This window comes from Stegodyphus dumicola, chromosome 1, assembly GCF_044657685.1.
Source record: "Stegodyphus dumicola isolate Sdum_Otavi_A_Nest chromosome 1, ASM4465768v1".
NCBI classification, from domain to species: Eukaryota; Metazoa; Arthropoda; class Arachnida; order Araneae; family Eresidae; genus Stegodyphus; species Stegodyphus dumicola.
The window spans coordinates 108,288,364-108,308,517 of record NC_140768.1 but is presented as its reverse complement, the minus strand read 5'-3'; the positions used below and the strand labels follow the sequence as shown (position 1 = coordinate 108,308,517).

The 20,154-nt window shown below is 31.1% G+C and overlaps 1 protein-coding gene across 9 annotated transcripts in view; it reads right to left on the bottom strand.

Annotated features, from left to right (window-relative positions):
* Positions 1-1,058: 1,058 nt before the first annotated feature.
* Positions 1,059-20,154, bottom strand: part of LOC118200074 (cyclic GMP-AMP synthase-like receptor) — a 66,597-nt gene continuing 47,501 nt past the window's right edge. For all 9 annotated transcript variants that reach the window (XM_085819110.1, XM_085819087.1, XM_085819100.1 and 6 more), the window contains 2 exons: positions 10,301-10,432; positions 1,059-1,424 (listed from right to left, as the gene is read on the bottom strand). In XM_085819110.1, the coding sequence (XP_085675236.1) occupies positions 1,245-1,424; positions 10,301-10,432 (312 nt within the window). In that variant the 3' untranslated portion in view covers positions 1,059-1,244. The remainder of the gene's footprint in view (positions 1,425-10,300; positions 10,433-20,154) is intronic.

Genomic DNA, 20,154 nt, shown 5'->3' with positions numbered 1-20,154 from the left:
ATTTGTATTATGATAATTGTATTTGTGTTATACTTATTAATTTGTATTGTATTTGATCTCTTTTTAATTCTTAATGTACTCTTAACAGAGAGCAGGTGGGGTGTGTTTAATATTTTTGTAATTGTTCTGCGAAGCTAATAGATCGTCTGCGAGACTATATGCACAGTCGCAAAGTGTTACCATGGTTACCAGCTTTTTCTTTAAAATTGTTATTGTTAAAAACAAATAGGAAAATGGTTGTTCTAAAGATTTGAAGTTGCGTTTAATTGTTTGTTCGGACTACATTTTTTTAATATAAATATAGACTGATCCAAATGAAGAAAGAAAGGTACGCTTTATTCAGGAAGGGGGAGAGAGAAAGAAAGAAAGAAAAATTGTATCATGTACACATACTCAGCAGTAATAAAAATCCTTTCAACTAACATTTGTTTCATTCTTTCCTTTTAATTACAACAATATTTAAGCTTGCTAAATTACACATAAACATAATATTTTAGCATAGTAAGTTAACTTTGTTATATGCACAACATATTAATGACATAACTCCATAAATGGCAACAATTTACTGTATTATTCAACAAAATTGAGAACTTATGAAAAGGAAACTTAACAATATTAAAATCACTAATATATCTGACAGTTTTCTCTTTTGCAATTCTTAAAATCTTATTTATTTTTTAAAATCTTTCTTATTTGTCTATCTGCCAGTTTTAAAGTATGAAAAAATGGAGGAATTAAAAGCTCTTTCAATCAAGATATGCGATTTTTGAAGGGGCAGCTAGATTAAATTTTTTCGTAATGTTTGAAGGGCTAAATCTACGAGTTTTCATAGATTGTTTTATAAATCATAATCCAAATTATTAAGCTAGTTGTAATGAAATATTGATGAAATCTCCCTAAAATTTAGAACAACAAATTATGAGTTATGTTTTTGGCTTATTTTATTGCATTTTGAAGATTCTTAAAATTTTATACCAAAGGAAACCTGAACAAAAAAGGAAAACCTCTAGATATCTAAGGAATTGAAACAGTTGAGACATAAATTAAAAATTCGGAGATATGAATGAAAACTGTTATCTCTCAATTTTATTTGAAGATTTGGCAATTCTGCAATACTAATAACAATATCAAAGAAATACTTATCACTTTCATATTGTAGTCATATACAACAAGAGAGAAGCTTCACAGCAGATCATAATAACCTCAAAATAAATAAATCATATAAAATTATATATATAAAAAAATCAACAATAATACTTTAATAATGCTTCATGATTAGATTCTATAGATGATATAATATCTTTTAGACGGTTACTCCAGTTTTCATACGTTTCTTCATTGAATTTATGTAGCAGATTCAATTGAGGGTGAAAGAAAAAAGGCAAATTTCTATTTTTCAAATATGAATATAATTGTTTCATAACCTGCAATAGAAGGAAATTTATTATTCAGATACAGAAGAAAATATGTTAATATATGGCACTGCAGTATCAAAGTGACTTTTGCACATGCTTAAGTGACATTTGGCACTATATAAAATTAATTTGTTAACTATTGAAAAACAAAATGGTAACCTTTAAAAAATGAAAAAGACCACACAATTAGAACATAACACATAGCATTTGTTTTAAAAATTAATAAAATTTATTCAGATTTAACCTGAAATAATATCTATTTACCTTTGGAGAAATAACATTTATTTACATTTTAGAGATTATAATTTGGCAATTGCTAGAATAAAAGAATAAAATATTTTGGCTAATCTTACATACTGCCACCACATAAATTCTCCTAAAAATGAATCTATTAATGAAACCTTTCTTTTCATCTTTTGTTTTGCCATCTGACCACAGCTTCCCTATAAATAAATTCATTTGATGGCCCTTTTCACACTTTTGCTCTGAAAACAAAATTCTATGCTCTTGTAAGAAAACCACTACTCTTCTTTCAGCTCATAGCAAGTTAAAAAGGATAAAAATTTTAAGGAAAATAATAATAATGAAGAATACGAAAGAACAAACGAGATCACAAAAAGCCTAATAATTAAAATTGACACAAAAGTTGAGAGTTACCACTATTTCACTATTTAAAAAGAAAATAAGGAACAATATAACAAAATTACAGTTGTCTCTTGATAACTGTATGAAATATAAGTTGAGTGGGTATGAAAATAAAAAGAAATGTGGCACATTATTAATATCACAAAACAATCACATCTTCTTTTCTAAGTTAAAATGCTAAACATTTTCGAGTAAAAAAGGATTACTGAATCAAAGACATGACAAGGACAAAACAACAATCACAACAGTCTGAAAATCAAATCTGTTGAAGGTTAAAAATCTGCTGATTATATTTTCCAAGCTCTGCGACTAATCTATGGTGAGTGACCGAAGTGGCTGATTTAATCCTAAAGTGCCAAAATATGATAATCTGACATCTTCAGCATTTCAGGAATGCTGAACTATCAAATAATATCATATTACCACACTTAACAGGACACTGCAGTAAAAGCAATTTTTAAAATATAATTTTATTATTTTAAAAGGGCAGCACTTTAAATGGAGCTCTGCATAAAGCAGTAGTACAAATGCATTCAATGACTGAAAACATACTGCAGAATAAACTACAGAATATGCATAATTATTAATTATTACATAATTTATATTTTGGGATGCACTACATCACTGCTGCATTAGGATTTCAGAGTTCAAATATCATATTCTTAAATATCACTGAAGAAAACATGAAGATTCAATACTTCTCCACTAATTTCAGGTTATTATGCTCTGTAAATTTTATGACTTAATACTTTGCTATGGAGGGTGATATTAGTGGCCTTCACATGTTGCCCCCTGTTTAAACTAAATGACTGATATCTGTTGCCTTTAAGCAGCCCTCATTGATGAAGAAGTAGAAAAGTATTTTGACTTGGGGATAGGTGCAAGTTCTTGAGGGTTTTAGAAGTAAAGAGAGAAATAAAGCAAAAAGTCTTTTCTAAGACTAGACTAAACCAGCTTTTAAGATTTCTTTTTGGAATGATGGCTGTTTAACTCATGACAAATTTGCTGAATTGAAGACTATTATTTCTAATTGTGATTTTGACATAATGGGTGTTGGTGAGAGTGGAGCCGCTGCAGACAATGAAGTATATTTTAATATTCCTGGATATCAGAAATTTGTGCTATCAAGACAAATTGCTTCTGGCATTAATGTTTTTGTAAAACTTTCTTGAAAGGCAAAGTTAATTGTCTCTCACTGGATGACTAATAATGATCAATTAGAATTTCTGAAACTATATGGAGACAATAGACCCTACATATAATAAACTTGATTTTGAAAGAATAATACTTGATTGGGATAAATATTCACTTGGAAACTTCAACAACCCCTCAACTCACTGGGATTACTCAACATCAAATAGTATTGGTTGCATAGTCAAAAATCTTATAGATTCAAACCCTATTGATTTCATTAAGAATGAAGGAAATTATCCAACTTTCCCTTCTTACAATGGAAGTTTCTCTCATCCTGATTTACTCCTAGCCCACCCAGCTCTGTCATGTAAAACACAGCATGAGTTAATTGATAGTCCCAGTGTTGCTGGGCATAATATATTACTATTCAGTATTGTAAGATATAAATCCCCTTACAGGGAGCCTCATCAGGTTTCCTGGAACTTTAAAAAGGCAAACTGGTTCAACTATAAAGGCCTCACTGATTACTTTATAACCAACTCCTTGATTTCCCCAAATCTTGAACATTCTTCAAAACTCTTAACCCATGCTATACCACTTATACTAAAGTGTGCATCTCTATGTGTCCCAAGAGGACAAAAGAAACATACCCCTTTTTGGAATGAAAAATTTCAAAAGCTTTATGAAGAAAGAAATAGGGCTCGTGAGAAGGCTCAAAATACCGGCCTTAGCGAGGACTGTATAGCTTTGCATAAGACAGAGGCTATCTTAAAAAGATCAATAATTGAAGCAAAAGTGTTCCTCATATAAAGACTTTCTAGAAAAACTGGACTTTAGAAAAGATGGCATAACGGCTCATAATTTTTTGTCCCAGATAAACAATCAAAACATCAGAAGAAATGAACCTATTAAAAAGGTTTTAAAGAGCTTACTACTGATAAAGATATTTCAAACACATTTTGTGGGTATTAAGCTAGGGTAAGCAATTACAGGCATACTATTAAAATAAAATAAAGTGAACTGAAACCACCCCAGGACAACAATTCTCCAGTTTTTGAACAACTTTTTAATGCTGATTTCTCTATTGGGAAATTGAAAAATGGCCTAGATACCTTAGGTAAAAGTTCAAGCCAGGATGAAATCCTACCCGAGTTCCCTGTAAATCTGGGAGATTTTGGAGAAATGGCTCGCCAAATGCTCGGAGAAAGGCCAAGATAATACCATTTCTCAAACCTAACAAACTGGCTGAAAATATGTACAGTTACCGCTCGATTTCTCTTACAAGCATAATGTGTATATTAACCAAAAGATTGATTGCTAACAGATTTAAGTTTATACTACAGAAAATTGGTTTAATATCTGAAAAACAGGGGAGTTTCCATAGACATAGATGTGCAGTTGAATAAATTGTATGCTTTCCCCAAGAGATAAAAGATAGCTTTCAAAGAAGGCAAAGTACCCTTGCAGTATTTGTGGACTTGTAAAATGAATTTAATATGGTTTGGAGAGGTGGACTGCTTAGGAAGCTATTTCCTGTGGCATTTTAGGTTACTTGTTTAGATGGATTAAAAGTTTTCTTGACCAACACTTTATAAGTGTTAAGTATGGTCATGCTATGTCAGGTTATAGTTAAACCAAACAGGGTTTGCCCTAAGGAGCTGTTCTGAGCCTGATTCTTTTTAATATAATGATCAATGACTACTTCCAGTTCTGTCCCAGGTGTGAATGTTTTATTATTTGCTGATGATGTGATGAGTGCTACAGGATCTGACTTTTCTGGGCTGGAGAGCATCCTACAACAGGCCTTAAATGTTCTAACACCTGGGCTTAAGAGAATAATATAATCGCAAATACTGATAAAACCACTTTTCAATTGTTTTCCCTCAGTACAAAACATCATGACATCTAACTTCAGTTTAATGACAGACCTGGATAGAACTTTTGATATTGTCTACATGGGTATTAGCTTAGACCCAAAATTAACTTGGACAAAACATGTTGATTCAGGTGTTGATAAGGGATATGCCAAATAAAGACTATTGAAATGTTTAGCTGGTGACACTTGGGGTTCAACCCCAGATGTCTTGGGTGCAGCCTATAAAAGTTATATTCATCCTGTTGTTGAGTATGGAAACGAGGCTTTGATAACCTCTTCAGACCCTGTTAAAAACAAGCTTGACCTATTCCAAAACAACATGTTGCGATTGATCACTGGTGGACCTAAATCAACCCCCATAGTTACTATGGAACTTTTACTGAACTAGAACCGCTAAGTGAAAAGTGCGAAAGTGGGCCATAAACCTCGTTGAAAAGATCTTACGAAGAAAAAATAACTTTCCGAATTATTACAGACCAGCAAACAAAAGATTAAAACCCACAATTCCTTCCTTTCTACTGTTCACGATCTTTATGATACTTATGATATTCCTACACCCAATCACCAGGTTTTTTTTCCCCTCAGGAATTAAATCCTGTTCTAGATCAAACCATGTTGGAAGGCCACCTGGATCTTGTTTTTAATGTCCATAAACAGCTCTCCTTACAAAAAAAGGGCCGCTCTGGCTACTATATATAGTAGGAACCCTCCTGATGATTGGCTCCATGTGTACACTGATGGTTCAGCAGAAGGCGCTATAAAAATGATGTACTTGAATGAAATGAAAGTACTTGAATATGCTCCAGCACTGAAGTAATGCTGGAGCATATTCAAGTACTTTCAGAGTAGCTATCCTGTTGGGAAATACTGTCACAATGATGGAGAGAAAGCTGCAATATCATTTGAAATTGATAAATTAAAAGAAGTCCTGATCCCGTTATTGTGTTTCTCATTGATTCTCAGGCTGCTATATTGTTGCTTGCAAATTCAAAATATAATGAAAATGCACATATCCATACTTGTATAGCAAGGCTTTTGGAATTCTAGAAAAAACATTATTCTCCAATGGATTATAAGCCATTTTTTGGTAAAGAACAGGCTGATAGACTTGCTAAAGCTGATTCTCTAATGACTCAGCCTGATTCTTCTCTGCCTTTGCGCAACATTAAAAAGATTGTGAACAGTACAATTAAGAATAACAGAATGTCCTTATACAGAGATGCAGCTGTGGGGGTAAGAGGTGGAACATCCTGCTTAACAAAAAGAACAAAATTTCTGGATCAAAATTGCCTTGATCTGGAGTTGCTTGTTTTCGAATGCTAACAGGACACGGTTATTTACAAAGGCATTTACGTTGTATTGGAATCAAGGATTCAGCTTGTTGCCCTTTATGGCATCAGAGTGACATGGATGGCGACCATCTCAAGAACTGCGCCATTATTTCAAAGTTTTTTTAATGACAACTATTTTGATGCTACTTTTAATTATCATTTTCCTTCTTCATTTTACTGGGTTGCTCGTTGTCTAATGGCAGAAGTGCTGCAGATGGGCATAGGGGAGGTGGAACTTTGGTAGCCTAACACAATGCAATATGATATTTCTTTAGATATTCCTCCTGACCAGCTCTTTAGTGATAGGTTCTGAAAATTTAAAAAAGACTTGCATATTTCCCCTCTTTCTTTGCTGTATATAGTTCTTCCCTTTTAGGTCTAGCTTCTTGATAGATTATATTTTCTTGATCATTTTTATTTTGATTCAGTGTATTCAATTTGTATTTGCACTTTTGTATTACCAAACTTCTACCAAGACTTGGCCGGTGTTCTCACACTTAGGAAACTTTCCAAACATGCGATTTCACTTTATTTCTGTTATTTATAATATTCCAGCTCACTATAGCCTTATTGACTGCTAATGTAGTCAATAAAGAAATAATACTGTAATAGTTACCTTTAGTTATCTGTAGTAGGTTAACACTAGAACTATAAATATTTTGGCAACTTTCTGTTATAACAGCATTGGCCAAGAAACAGGAATTAGCACATTTCTGCCTTTATGAGAAAATGGATATACATATTCAGTTTAATACACATATGTATCTATTATTTTATTTAATATAAGTTTGTATGCAATTTATTTAAAATAAACAATATATAGAAATATACCTAAAATTCAATTTAAATACACTTTTTCCGGTTGTCACAACTTAGCAACCACAGCTAATGCGATCCCCAGACTATTTCTTTTTCAACAAACTGTTGCATATTATAATTATTTTTGAAAATGCTCTTAAATGGAAGGTAAAATACACTTCTCTTGGCGGCGGGGGGGGGGGGGGGGGGTAAGAAGCTGTAGCATCTTGTACCCACTGCTCATTCAATTATATCTGTTCTTTGCTTTATCCTCGTTAACCACTTTTAATTCACCTTTCACTCTTTCTTCAAGGTTACTGTTCACGAACAGTAAGTCATAAAAAAGAAATGATTTATTTTAGTGAGCAAACGATTCTGATCCAATCCCATAGAAAAGTTGTTTTGAAAATATCTAACAACGATGCTGGCTTTGAAGGAAATGCCAATTGCTCCAGATTATTTTCTAACGACATGTTTGTAGCATCCTGGGATAGTACTTAAGTCAGATATACGCCTGCCAAACTGCTGGTGAGCCAAATCATTGGAAGCCAAATAATCAGACTTTTACTGTAACATTTTATGTTTAGGCTAGTTAAAATGCAGTAAATGCCAAGATTACAATATAAAGATGATGAACATTTTTTAAACTCTGCTAAAGATATCACCACATTTGAATGCAAACTAGAGACTTGCCACTAGTGGAAAAGAAATGCCCTTTGAAAAGAATACTTCTTTCTTAAATTTAAGAACTTACTTTAAAACAATTCTTAATAATGCTATGATATTGCTGATTAAAATTAAGAATGTGAAATCAGGTGGAAGTAATAGATGTTAATTCCTTAAATTTCATGGCAACAACATAATATCAAGAGAATTTTTCAGTTGCTTTTATAGCCATTCAAAATATAAATAATGTCAAAACAAACTGAAAACAGCCCCTTGGTATAGAATCTTTAAGTCTGCAATTCCCCCTAAAATTATGAAAAATGACCTTATTTATTCATCTTCATTTATGGGTTCTTTAACTAACATTTCTTCAACTTAACATATTTAAAGGAGTAATTACCTCTTTTTTTTTTCACTTAATTTCATGTCATCCAAACATACTGCAAATATTTTACATATTTAAAAGATAAAAAATCTTTAATGACAGATCTATGCAAGTTTGGCATAAAATTTTCAAATACTAATAATTTTGCTTAATTTTATGTTAACTATTCAGGTTGGTAATTTTCAAATTCTCATATGAATTCATAAACAAAGATTAAAAATGCTGAATAGTGCCACGACTATGGATGGAAAAACACAATATAGTGTGTTTCTGAAGAGTATTAATGGACTAACTTTAAAAAAAAAAAAAAAAAAAAAAAAAAAAAAAAACTTTTTTACATGTAAAAAGAAATTACACGATAGCTGCCAACTTCAAAATATGAAAATGGGGGTTTTAAGGACCATTTGACATAAAGTCATTTTATAATACATAATTCAAATTATTAATTTAGTCATAACATAATTTCAATGTAAAATATATTAAATTAAAATTCAGAATAACAAATTATATATTTATTTTGTCTAATTCCATTTCGTTTTGTAATTTTTTAAAAATTTTATACGGAATCTGAATTTTTAATATTTTATATTTCATTAAGAGAATGACAATCATTGCTTTTGCTTTTTTCAAGAATTTGTCATGAAAATTTTCTTTATAGTCTTACTTTTTTCTTTGACAATCAGTAATCAACAGATTTTCTAGAACTACATTTGAAACAGATGATGTAAATTTTAATAAATTAAAAATCATGTGAACTGAAGATATACAGGATGACTACGGGATATCATGAAAAATTGGGAACTCCTTCCTCATTTTAGCAAAAAGTTTGGGAGTTCTGTTAATTGACAGCAAGATATATATACAGTCAAAAGTCGTTAATTCGGACACCCATAATCCGGACCTCAAAGCTACAAACTTTCTGCGCATGCGTCGCGTTTACGCATGCGAGTAAGACCTTTACGGCTGCGGATATGCGTGTGCGCATGCGCATAATACGTTTATGCATGCACTTTTAATGTATAATGGACGGTAAAAGCTAAGCTAAAATTACCTAATTCAATTAATGTTGCAGATTGCGTTGTTCCTTAATCTTCGAATTGGATCTGGCTTATTATTTTTTGAAGACTGTTAGAGCAATTTTATAAAAGTAAGTTTGAACTTTCGATTATGTCAAACAGAATTTTAGAATTTCCGATATATATTTACTAATATGTAAAGGATCTACAAAGCGAAAGTATGTTTCGAAGTCCATTAAACAAAAAGTGGAATTGCTGCAAAAAAATGGATAAAGGCATATCCTTTGTTTCTCTAACCATTCCGAAATCTGTTTATCAATTTCACGCTGCTCTGTGGCGAAGGCGGGTAAACGCCGTGGCGCGCAATGAATTAATTGCAAGTTGATCTGTCAGCACTATCCTTATCTTCAGGGCAGATGTTTTTATTTTATTTGGCTTATAATTCCTTACTAAATGTAGTATTTCATCTCAATGTACTCCGTCTTTGATATGATTTAAATCAAATTCCTCGTCATTATAATTCGCTTCCGATAGTGAAGAAAGTGACACAGAAGTTATTAAAAACGAAAAAAGTTCGATTGACAAATTAGTCGGTATTCTCGACACAGCAGTTATAGAGACTTGAACAGCGGAACTCTGTAACTGAAGAAGAAATTATGTCTGTTTATAGAATTAAAGAGAAAGTATTATCACATAAAACAAAGCAACTTTATGAACTTACATTGAAAGAAATGTTTAATAAAGTAAATAAATAAATATTAAGCTTTTTTTTTTTTTTTTTTATAAATTTTGATACCCTTTAGATCATAATTGTTCTTTATTTCATAAATTACAGTTTCATATTTTTAATTTTATAATTTCTGCATGCCCTCTTACCAGATTTAAACTGATGATCTATAATCCGGAATCGCCGAAGTCCCAACGAGTCTGGATTAACGACTTTTGACTGTATAATATATAATCCAGAATGATTTTACTATATATTATAAATAAAGACAAAACATTAAGATTTACAAACATGCACAAAAATGTACCTGTAAATATCTTTCATATAGAAAAGTATTATCCCAGGCTCCATGATTTGTATTTTTAGAGACTTCCCACAGCATCACAGTTTTAATATGGTAAGAAGCCAAACCTTTCCAATCCGATTTATCCCGTAAGAGCTACAAAGAAAGACCTTATGAAACAATACAATAAAACTTATACAATAAAATGATTTAATATTATAAACACATGATAAATTATCAAAGATGATATTTTTATTCAGCACTAAAAGTTTTCTTACACTCAAATTGATTTTAATGAATTATATTAATTTTGTTTAATGAAGAACTAAGATAGTCAACAGTTTTGTCTACAGCCTTACATTTTACATACATGTATGCAAGATAAAAAAAATATATAAACCAAACTATAATTTAAACTAACGATAACCTTTTAATTCTCGCTCTGTTTTAAAAATCGTAATAACTCCTCTGGATTGCATCATTTCTAGATCATTCCATTTTGCATCGCCTGCACAGTGGTGATGACATAACAACTGGGAACTGAAACTCTTAATTCAAACCAGGAATGTTATAGTGCAGTTAAAAAAGGCCAGTAGCCTTTAAAACAAGGAACAGAGAACTTTATAAATAACTGTACCGAACATCCCGTAACCATTGGTGAAAATTCATACACTAATTCGTTACTGTGGATTTGTGAATAAGATGGAAATGTTTGTATTAAGAGAAAGCTGTGGGGTCTTCCAGTTTGTACAAAATAAGTAAATTAGAAATTTTGATAATAATAGTATATTATTTCAAATTAAAATTTAATTACATTATAATATTTTGAATTTTTTTGCAATTTTGCAACGTGTTTGAAATTTTTCTATTTGAAATGTTTTAAAAGCCTTCCCTAAACAGATACAATTATGAAATTTATTTTCTTATTTTATATTCACAAATTTATATGATCCATATTATTATTGTAGGGAAGTGTAGAGTTTAATATGGCTTTAATTTTTGTACATTTGTTTTTCATTTCATTTATCTAAGCTTGAAGATTTTTATGGCCATAAATTATAATGTTACTAAAATGGCCATGGACAAATCACATTAAGCAGAGTCTACCGCAGAAGGTATTACTAATTAGCAACTGTAATTATTGATTATAATTAAGACAGTATTTAAAAAATTTTAATTAGGTTTTGCCAATATTTTCTGCCATCAGCAGGACAAAATCTTTTTTCTGCTAAAGAAAGACAGTTCTGTTTTGGAGACAGGCCATATAAGTTTTGATACAATGTCAACTATGTAAAAGCAATAACAATATAACAATCATCATTATATCATTACATTATTGCTTTGAAGAACAGGAATGTTAAGAAGGTTAAGAAAATGGAGGAGTTAAGTAAAAAAAAAAAAAAAAAAAAGGGGGGGGAGATAAATTACTACCTAAATATAAATAATGTTTTAATATAATGCAGCCAGTAAGATCAGGGCTTTTAAACTTCTTAAGGCCTGTTCACATGAGTATGCTTGCGGCATAGTTGCCACTATTTCTTTTCGTTGGCATAAGTTCGAATTATGGAGAGGATGTAAACCTGAGTTTGCTTCTGTTCAGTTATTTCACCAGTGACGTGAAAAAACAGCCAGTAGCTGATTGAGTTCTTCTCACGTGTCATAGTCAGAAAAAACTTCTTGTTTACACTTTTCAATATGGCGCTGGAACCACATAGGGATGAGTTTTTTTTTTAAAGAGAACGTAGCTGCCCACAGGAATAAAATCATCAGCACTGTTTACAGCCTCTTTAATTCTCTCAAACCATATAGATTGGTATAAATTTTTAATTCTCATTAGAGGGAAAAAACTATATTTATAAAGCAATGATCCAACCAGTAATGCATCACCTGAATGTAACACTGCGAGTAATAGGTATCTAAATAAATTACAGTTTCTACAAAATCAAATTTTCTGCTTTTCAAAATTCTCCTTTATTACATAAATATTTGGTATTTCCTGTGTAACAAGAAGCTCTAAGTATCCCAATATTAGATACACCAAAAACTAACTTCGACAATATAACAACTTCTAAAATTAAAGCAGCTGACTGTGAAAGAGTATTCAATCAAATACAGTTACAAAATTTTGAAGGATAGTTACAACTTGTCATACGGCACTTATTTATTGAATATTAATTAAATTAAATTCAGCGACTTCTACTTGTTATATTATTTTTCGCAAAAATTGTCATCACATATAGCTGAATGGTCAGTGTGCTGGTTTGCAAAGGGAAAGGTTGCGAGTTCGAACCTCACAGGTAACCACTGTAAAACAAAAGCAAGCTTTTCATATTTTGAAACATGTTTTTTATATTTAATCATAAATAATTTCATTTTTATCTATTATTGTGGGAACTATAACTAAGTAAGATTATGTGAAATCACCATCTAGATGAGGGTGTGGTAAGACGAGAGCCAAACATTAGTAAGGACAGACATGTAAAAAATGTTTTGACAATTATTCTTTTTATTCTAATGTAAGTAAATAAATCCTAGGTGCAATGCTTATCGTCAATTCTTTCCTATATTTTGGTGCTAGAAGTAGTTTTGATTTCATGCCCATAGTTGTACTATGTTACATCACCTGTGCTAGATCATGATCACCATTGCATCTGGATTAGTAAAGTTCACTTATTTTCAAAATGATTACAGGTGAGCACTTTACATTTATCAATTTAATTTTGACTGTACAATTGTTTCAACTAATAAACATGTCTTCAGAAAAAATTTTTGAGAAATTAAAACAAAAGCGTAATATTGAAAGAAGCAGTACTACTAAACTAATTTTAAGAATTGATGTTGCTTTAGCAGATGAAAATGTTACATGTGATATCTTAGATGAACACCTAGAAGTTTCAATAGAAAAAAAATAAATAAACTAAAATTCTAAGATAGACAAATTGAACATTTCACTGATGTAAACTTAATTGAGAAAGAAAAACAAGAAAAATGTCTTAAGGTCTACAACAAACTTGAAAGAAACTTTTACTAACTCATTGACATTTGAAAAACTGTTAAGTACTCCAAATTATAGCTTAAATTTACCCTCTTCAGTTAAACTTTTAAAATTAACAACCAAACCATATTCAGGAGACCCAAAATTGTGGAATGATTTCAGTGGAAAATTCAATCTCGTGAAGCTACATTTTTAGCTTTACATGACAGAAAAGGTTTCTCAGCAAATACCAGTAATTACCAGTCATCAAAATGTTATAATTGTAATGGGTTGGGTCATTTATCTAAATTTTATCCCGACAAAAATAGCAGACCCAAATATTTATCTTGTGGAAATTTTGGTCATATATCCTTCACGAGTGTTAAAAAATCTCAGCAGCAAAATTCTGACAAAAACAACAGTCCAACATCTGAAAAAACGAAGGCTGTTATATTAATCAACTTTCATGCATCTAACCTACTCCACAAAGTAATCAAAGTTAATGATATACAGTCAAAAGTCGTTAATTCGGACACCCATAATTCGGAATGATCTATAATCCGGACATCAAAACTAAAAACTTTCTGCGCATGCGCCGCGTTGACACATGCGCATAGGTGCATATCAGTGTGCGCAAGTGCAGAATACGTTTTCGCGTGCGCGTTTTATGTTTAATGGACGTATAAGCTAAAATTATCTAATTATCTATTTTAGTTAATGTTGATGATTGCGTTGTTCCTTAATTTTCGAATTGGATCCGGCTTATTGTTTTTTGCAGACTGTAAGAGCAATTTTATAAAAGTAAGCTTAAACTTTCGATTATATCGAATAGAATTTCCGATATATATTTGTTAATATGTAAAGGATCTAAAGCGAAAGTATGTTTTGAAATCCGAAATCTGTTTATCAATTTCACGCTGCTCGGCGGGGGGAACGCCGTGCGGCGGCGGGCGCATAATGAATTGGAAGTTGATTTGTCAGCACTATCCTCATCTTCAGCGCAGATGTTTTTATTTGGCTTATAATTCCTTACCAAATGTAGTATTTCATCTCGATATGCTCCGTTCTTTGATATGATTTAAAACAAGTTCCTGGTCATTATAATTCGCTTCCCATAGCGAAAAAAAGTAAGAGAGGTTATTGAAAACGAAAAAATTTCGATTGACAAATTAGTCGGTGTTCTTGACACAGCAATTATAGGACTTGAACAGCGGAACTTTGTAACTGAACAAGAAATTATGTCTGTTTAATAGAATTAAAGAGAAAGTATTATCACATGAAACGAAGCAAAACTTAAACAACTTACATTAAAAGAAATGTTTAATAAAGTAAACAAATAAATATTAAGCTTTTTCTTTTTGCAAATTTTGATACCCTTAGATCATAATTGTTCTTTATTTCATAAATTACGGTTTCATATTTTTAATTTTAGAATTTCTGCATGCCATCTTACGAGATTTAAACTGATGATCTATAATCCGGAAAAATCGATAATCCGGAATCGCCGAAGTCCGGATTAACGACTTTTGACTGTATCACTAACCACTATCATTGCTACCAGAAGCAAAGCAACTTTTCTGTCTAATGACATTTATAAACAAATAGGAAATTCCCTTTTAAGCGTGTTTCATAATATGTTGACTGGCTTCGGTAATGACAAAATTAAACCAATGGGTTATTTTACAGCTGACATTTTTAATAGATACAAAATTATTTGCAAATAATATTTATGTTCTAGACAGTAATGTATTATATTTCAGTATATATTGTAGACAGTATTTCACACTATAATTGGCGAGGATATGTTTAAACAGGGTGAATTTAATATAAACAAAGATGGTGTTCGTATTTCTAAACATGTTGTTGAATTAACTGATCCAGAAGATGTGTACATAAATGATATTTCCTTTAATCAAACATTTAAATTAGAAATAGGTCCTACTGCAAAATAAAAAGGTAAAGTTAATATAAACAAAGATGGTGTTCATATTTCTAAACATTTTGTTAAACAAATTGATCCCGAAGTTGTGTATATCAATAATATTTCTCTTAATCAAACATTTAAATTAGAAATAAGTCCTACTGCTACAAAAGAATAAGTTAGAATTATTGAAGATCTTGTCTGCAATTACAGACGTCTCAAAACCAAAACTATGAACATTGAGAGGACCATTCAAGTAAAAGAAAAAACAGCTATTTTTTACAAATCTCGATGATTACCTTTTGTTAAAAGAGACATTGTGGGCAAGCACGTTCAAGCTTGGTTGGCTGACGGCACAACTGAACCCTCTTTTTCCAAATATTCTAGTCAAGCTGTAGTAATACGCAGAAAAATGGTAACCCCAGAGTTTGTATTGACAATCGCAAATTAAACAAGAAAATAGTTAAAGATCGGTATCACTTACCCTCAATAGAAGATTTACTGGATAAACTACAAGATGCTCATACATTCACCACAACTGATTTAAAAAATGCTTTCTTCCATGTTAGTGTCGACCAAAACAGACGACCTTACACTTCATTTATCTCTTTAATTAGTATTTTCACTATTTTTATTTATGTGTATTAATTTAGTATTTTCATTTATTGTTTAATAGTATTAGTATATTTTTTACTTTATTTTATATTACATATTAAATTTTGTTTGCTCTTGTCATCTGAGAGCAGATGACTATGTCAGATGGCCGAATTATGTGGGAACTGTAACTGCAACTAAGTAAGATTACGTAAAAGTGCCATCTCGATGAGTGCGTGGTCAGACATGAACGTTAGTAAGGACAGACATATAAAAAAGTGTCTTAACAATTATTCCTTTTACTTTTCTTTTCATTCTAATGTAAATAAATAAATCTTAGTTACAATAACTTCACAAGTTGTAGTGATGCTTATCGTCAATTCTTCCTTATATTATTATTATTGTTTTCAATTTAGTTTAAGAATGTGCATGTTAATAGAAACCATTAACCCTTTATGTAATGATATATCTACATCTTTTGCATAAATTATCTCTATTTTCACCTCATTGCATATTTTATTTTCTACATAATTTTACATAAACTGTCCAAAATTTGAACTTCATTTTAAATTAAAAATTAAATAAAAAATTATAAAAACAAAAAGAAAAAATCTGGAAGCTTTCAGATTTTATATTACGTCCAAATGGTTTACAGGCACATACACACGTTTCGAGAGCGATTGGGCCAATGCCACATTGTGCTAAAAATATTTAAAAACAGCATATCTTTATAAATTTTATTGGATTTTTTCCCTTCTAATTTATTTGTGTAATAATATATAGAGTATAATTCAAATTATAGAACGCTTATATTATTACACAGATTCCTTTACACATACTCAAATACCACACAAAAACAAGCAAGCCAAGGGAGAGGGAAAAGGTTAAAAAACATGAAGTTGATTTTATTATATGGTGAATGGTGTTTCAATTCTAATTCTCTTTACATACTGTATTCCAAAACAATTTTATAAACCTTAATTTGCATAAAAACTGATTTATATGTATGATAACTGTTCAATCTTACTATCCAAGTTGTTAAATTGCTTAATAAACAAAATTTCACAATGAAATGAAGCAAGTGTGATATTGTTCTGATCAGACTACGAAACAGCAGATGAAACACTTTGAGCTTACAGCCTTTTATGTGTGTCACATTTTTTTTTTCTCTTCAATAATTATATTGGATAAACGCAAATTTAATTTGCGTCCGCGTCTGGACAACATTTCACTGGCGATGTGTGTTTCGTTGTGTCATTTAAGTTGCTAGCACAGTCGTGAGGATGCACCTTTATAGTTGATTACAATATTCATCTCACTTCTACTCATAACATGTTACATTATATTTCCAGAGATTTTCTCATTACACTTTTCTCATATTAATACACATCTCTTGCTGCTTTGATTAACATAGTGGTTACAAGCACTGGCTGCCAACGGACTCTCACAACCACTTGAACCTCAAAGAAGGTAGACATATTTATAAATGCAGTGCCTTTGTAGCATGTAGCACTTAAAATACCATAAAGCCAAAAGTCTCCCTTGAAGATGGTGGTATGGGAAGTAGTTTGAGAGATGTTTGAATTTATCCTCCTCCCCCCCCAACAAAATTGGGACAGAGGTGGGCAAATTTTTACAGGGTTCGTACACATTTCTGCACATGGAAATTAAGTACTTTTAAGGACCATTAATGAAAAAAGTTAAGGACCTATGAGCAAATGGGAACTGAGTAAATTCAATTAAAAATATTATATCTATGCCTGAATGTGAGTAGAATACATTATTATTAAACAAAATTATTAATACGTTTAAGAATAAAATTAATTTTATGAAATTTATCAAAAAGCATTAAATATTTTACACTTACAATAACTGGACATATTTGAAAGAAGATAAGTGCCATTTTAGTTACATTTTATTAACAGTTAGCAGCTTTTTTTTTTAATGTCTCATTTTGTCACATACTTGCTCAGTCTAGAGGTTTAGTAAATAGCAAGTAGATTTTATTTCAAGCAGCATACGTTAAAATGAGCATTAAAATCATAATCAGCATGATTCATAACAAAAGACTGGCTGTTATCACTGCTCCTGCTGCTGATCAGAACAAACCTGAAAGGTCTGATGTAGGTACAGTTAAGCAAGTTTTGAAAGTTAGCTGACCTCTGTCTGATGCTGTTAGTGTCGTAGCTTCAATTAGAGTTCCAGGGATTGTAACTCAGTTAATATACTTCAAGGTTAAGCCACTAAAGCATTAGCGATGATAAGTTGTTTTGCATCAAGTCTCACCAGATGCAAAGAATAAGTTTCACATAAATTTTTGTATTTTTATGTTTTACCTTGTGACCACGGTAAAGGTTAACATGTTGAGCCCGGCCCCAAATTTGCTGTCCTTTCCGTTCAGCTGGCAGCAAGAGATCAAGTGACGCAATATTGCCGAATTAAATTGTTCATTAATTATACAAAAAAGAAGGAGATGCACATAAAGTCCGAAAGTATTGTTCGAAATGTTATGATGACAATTCAAAACTATTTGGATGAAAGATAGCCAAAAATGTTACCAAAATAGTTGTTTCGTATTGTTTGTAAAGCTAAGCCATAATTTAATTAGAATATTTCAATAAATTTCATTAAAAATACATTTGATCACATTTCATTGAGATTATACTTACTTTTTAACTTTAATACTGTTGGTCCCGCAGACCGACGCCAGCCAAATGTAAATTCCAGTGCCGGTCCACAGGGACCGATGCCGGGCTCAGTGAGTTAATGAAAGGCAATAACTTGCTTTAATATAGAGAGATAGTTTTTAAGGGAATGCATTTAGTTATAATTAAATTAGGTATTAGATAACCTTAGTCATTATAGATTTACATCGCTACTATTAAATTAAATTTATTTTTTAATAATATTTGTTAAAAAACCCTATTAATATCACAACCTCATAAAATTTCACAATTTAAAATACATGCAATTTATGACATTGATTTTTAAACAATATTTGGATAATTACACATTAAGAGCTACAAAACATAAAACTCAACAAAATAATTATGCGCCTTTTTAATTTGAAGGCCTGCCCAATATTTTGGCTAATTTATATCGATTTCCTTCTCCTTAAGCATGTTTTCTAGCAATTAGAAATTTGTCTCAATATGCAAAACAATGTTCTCATTAGTTTCTGCATGTTTTATCTCCTAACTGCCAACCTCTTACAATATACTACCTATGAGAGTTTACTTGATCTGGTAAAAATTAAATAGTCCGACCCCCCCCCCCCGACAGACGTGAAACAAATTATCACTATGTCTGAAAGTAACTATAAATCATATAATAAATTTAAATAAATGTTTAAATAAGCTTCTTATTCAAAAAGAACTTGGAACATATAGGCATGTTCTTATGCTAACAAAATAAAATACAGTTTGTGGTGATATAATTAAACAAGAAGAGTGAAATTCAAACTAAAAATATGGACTAGTGGTAAAAATTTTATATATACAATTTAATTTGGTTCAGTAATTCTATTGTCATAATAAATTCAAATGTCAGCAGCAGTAATGGAAAGACTAATAATTACAAATCATCAGAGCTGATAGGAACTAATGCAGGGAGCAAGTGGAGTTCAAAAACATTCGTTTTACACTAAAAACTGTCTAAGTGATTTGCATTCTGATGAGGAAATAGAAATGAGAAATTATAGTAAAGGCTGAAACTGTAAACAACTGGGTAATTTACATAATAATAACTGTACATATCTTTGAAGAATAATTTTCTTCTCCTTACATATTTAGTTTCTTTTTTCAACATGTTTCCTTTTCACTTTAAATTTTTGAGATTTAATTAAAGACTTCTGTTATTCTAAAAGACTAAATGCATTTAGAATGTATGGAAAAATCTGCTAATTTTATTTCTTTAGTAATACGAACATTCAGAAGAAATATGAAATACATATGGTGAGGTCTGGTCACAGAGCTGGTGTGGCATAATTTTTAGAATTTAGGGACACACTGAGCAAAAACATCTAGAAATGGCAAAACTTTTAGAATTTAGAGCAGACATTGAAAGCAGAATTTAGAAAGGCACCATGGCATCAGAATTTAGGATCTACAGAGACTGCATCAGGTGGCAAAATGCCTAGCACCAGCTCTGTGTAGGATGCATTAAGACATATTAGATGAATTTTTGGAATTGTCAGCTTTCAATTTCTTCTATAAAAAAAATTCCTTTCTATAATGCCTGTCCATATGATAAGATTAGAAGTACTTTTGATATTTTCCATGCTTGTATCTAGTGAAAAGTAGAGAAAATAAAGGGAAGATAAAAATGTTAAGAAAGCGATTCTACAATCAGAAGTTAAACATTCAATTATTATGTTTTCATTGTTCTTCC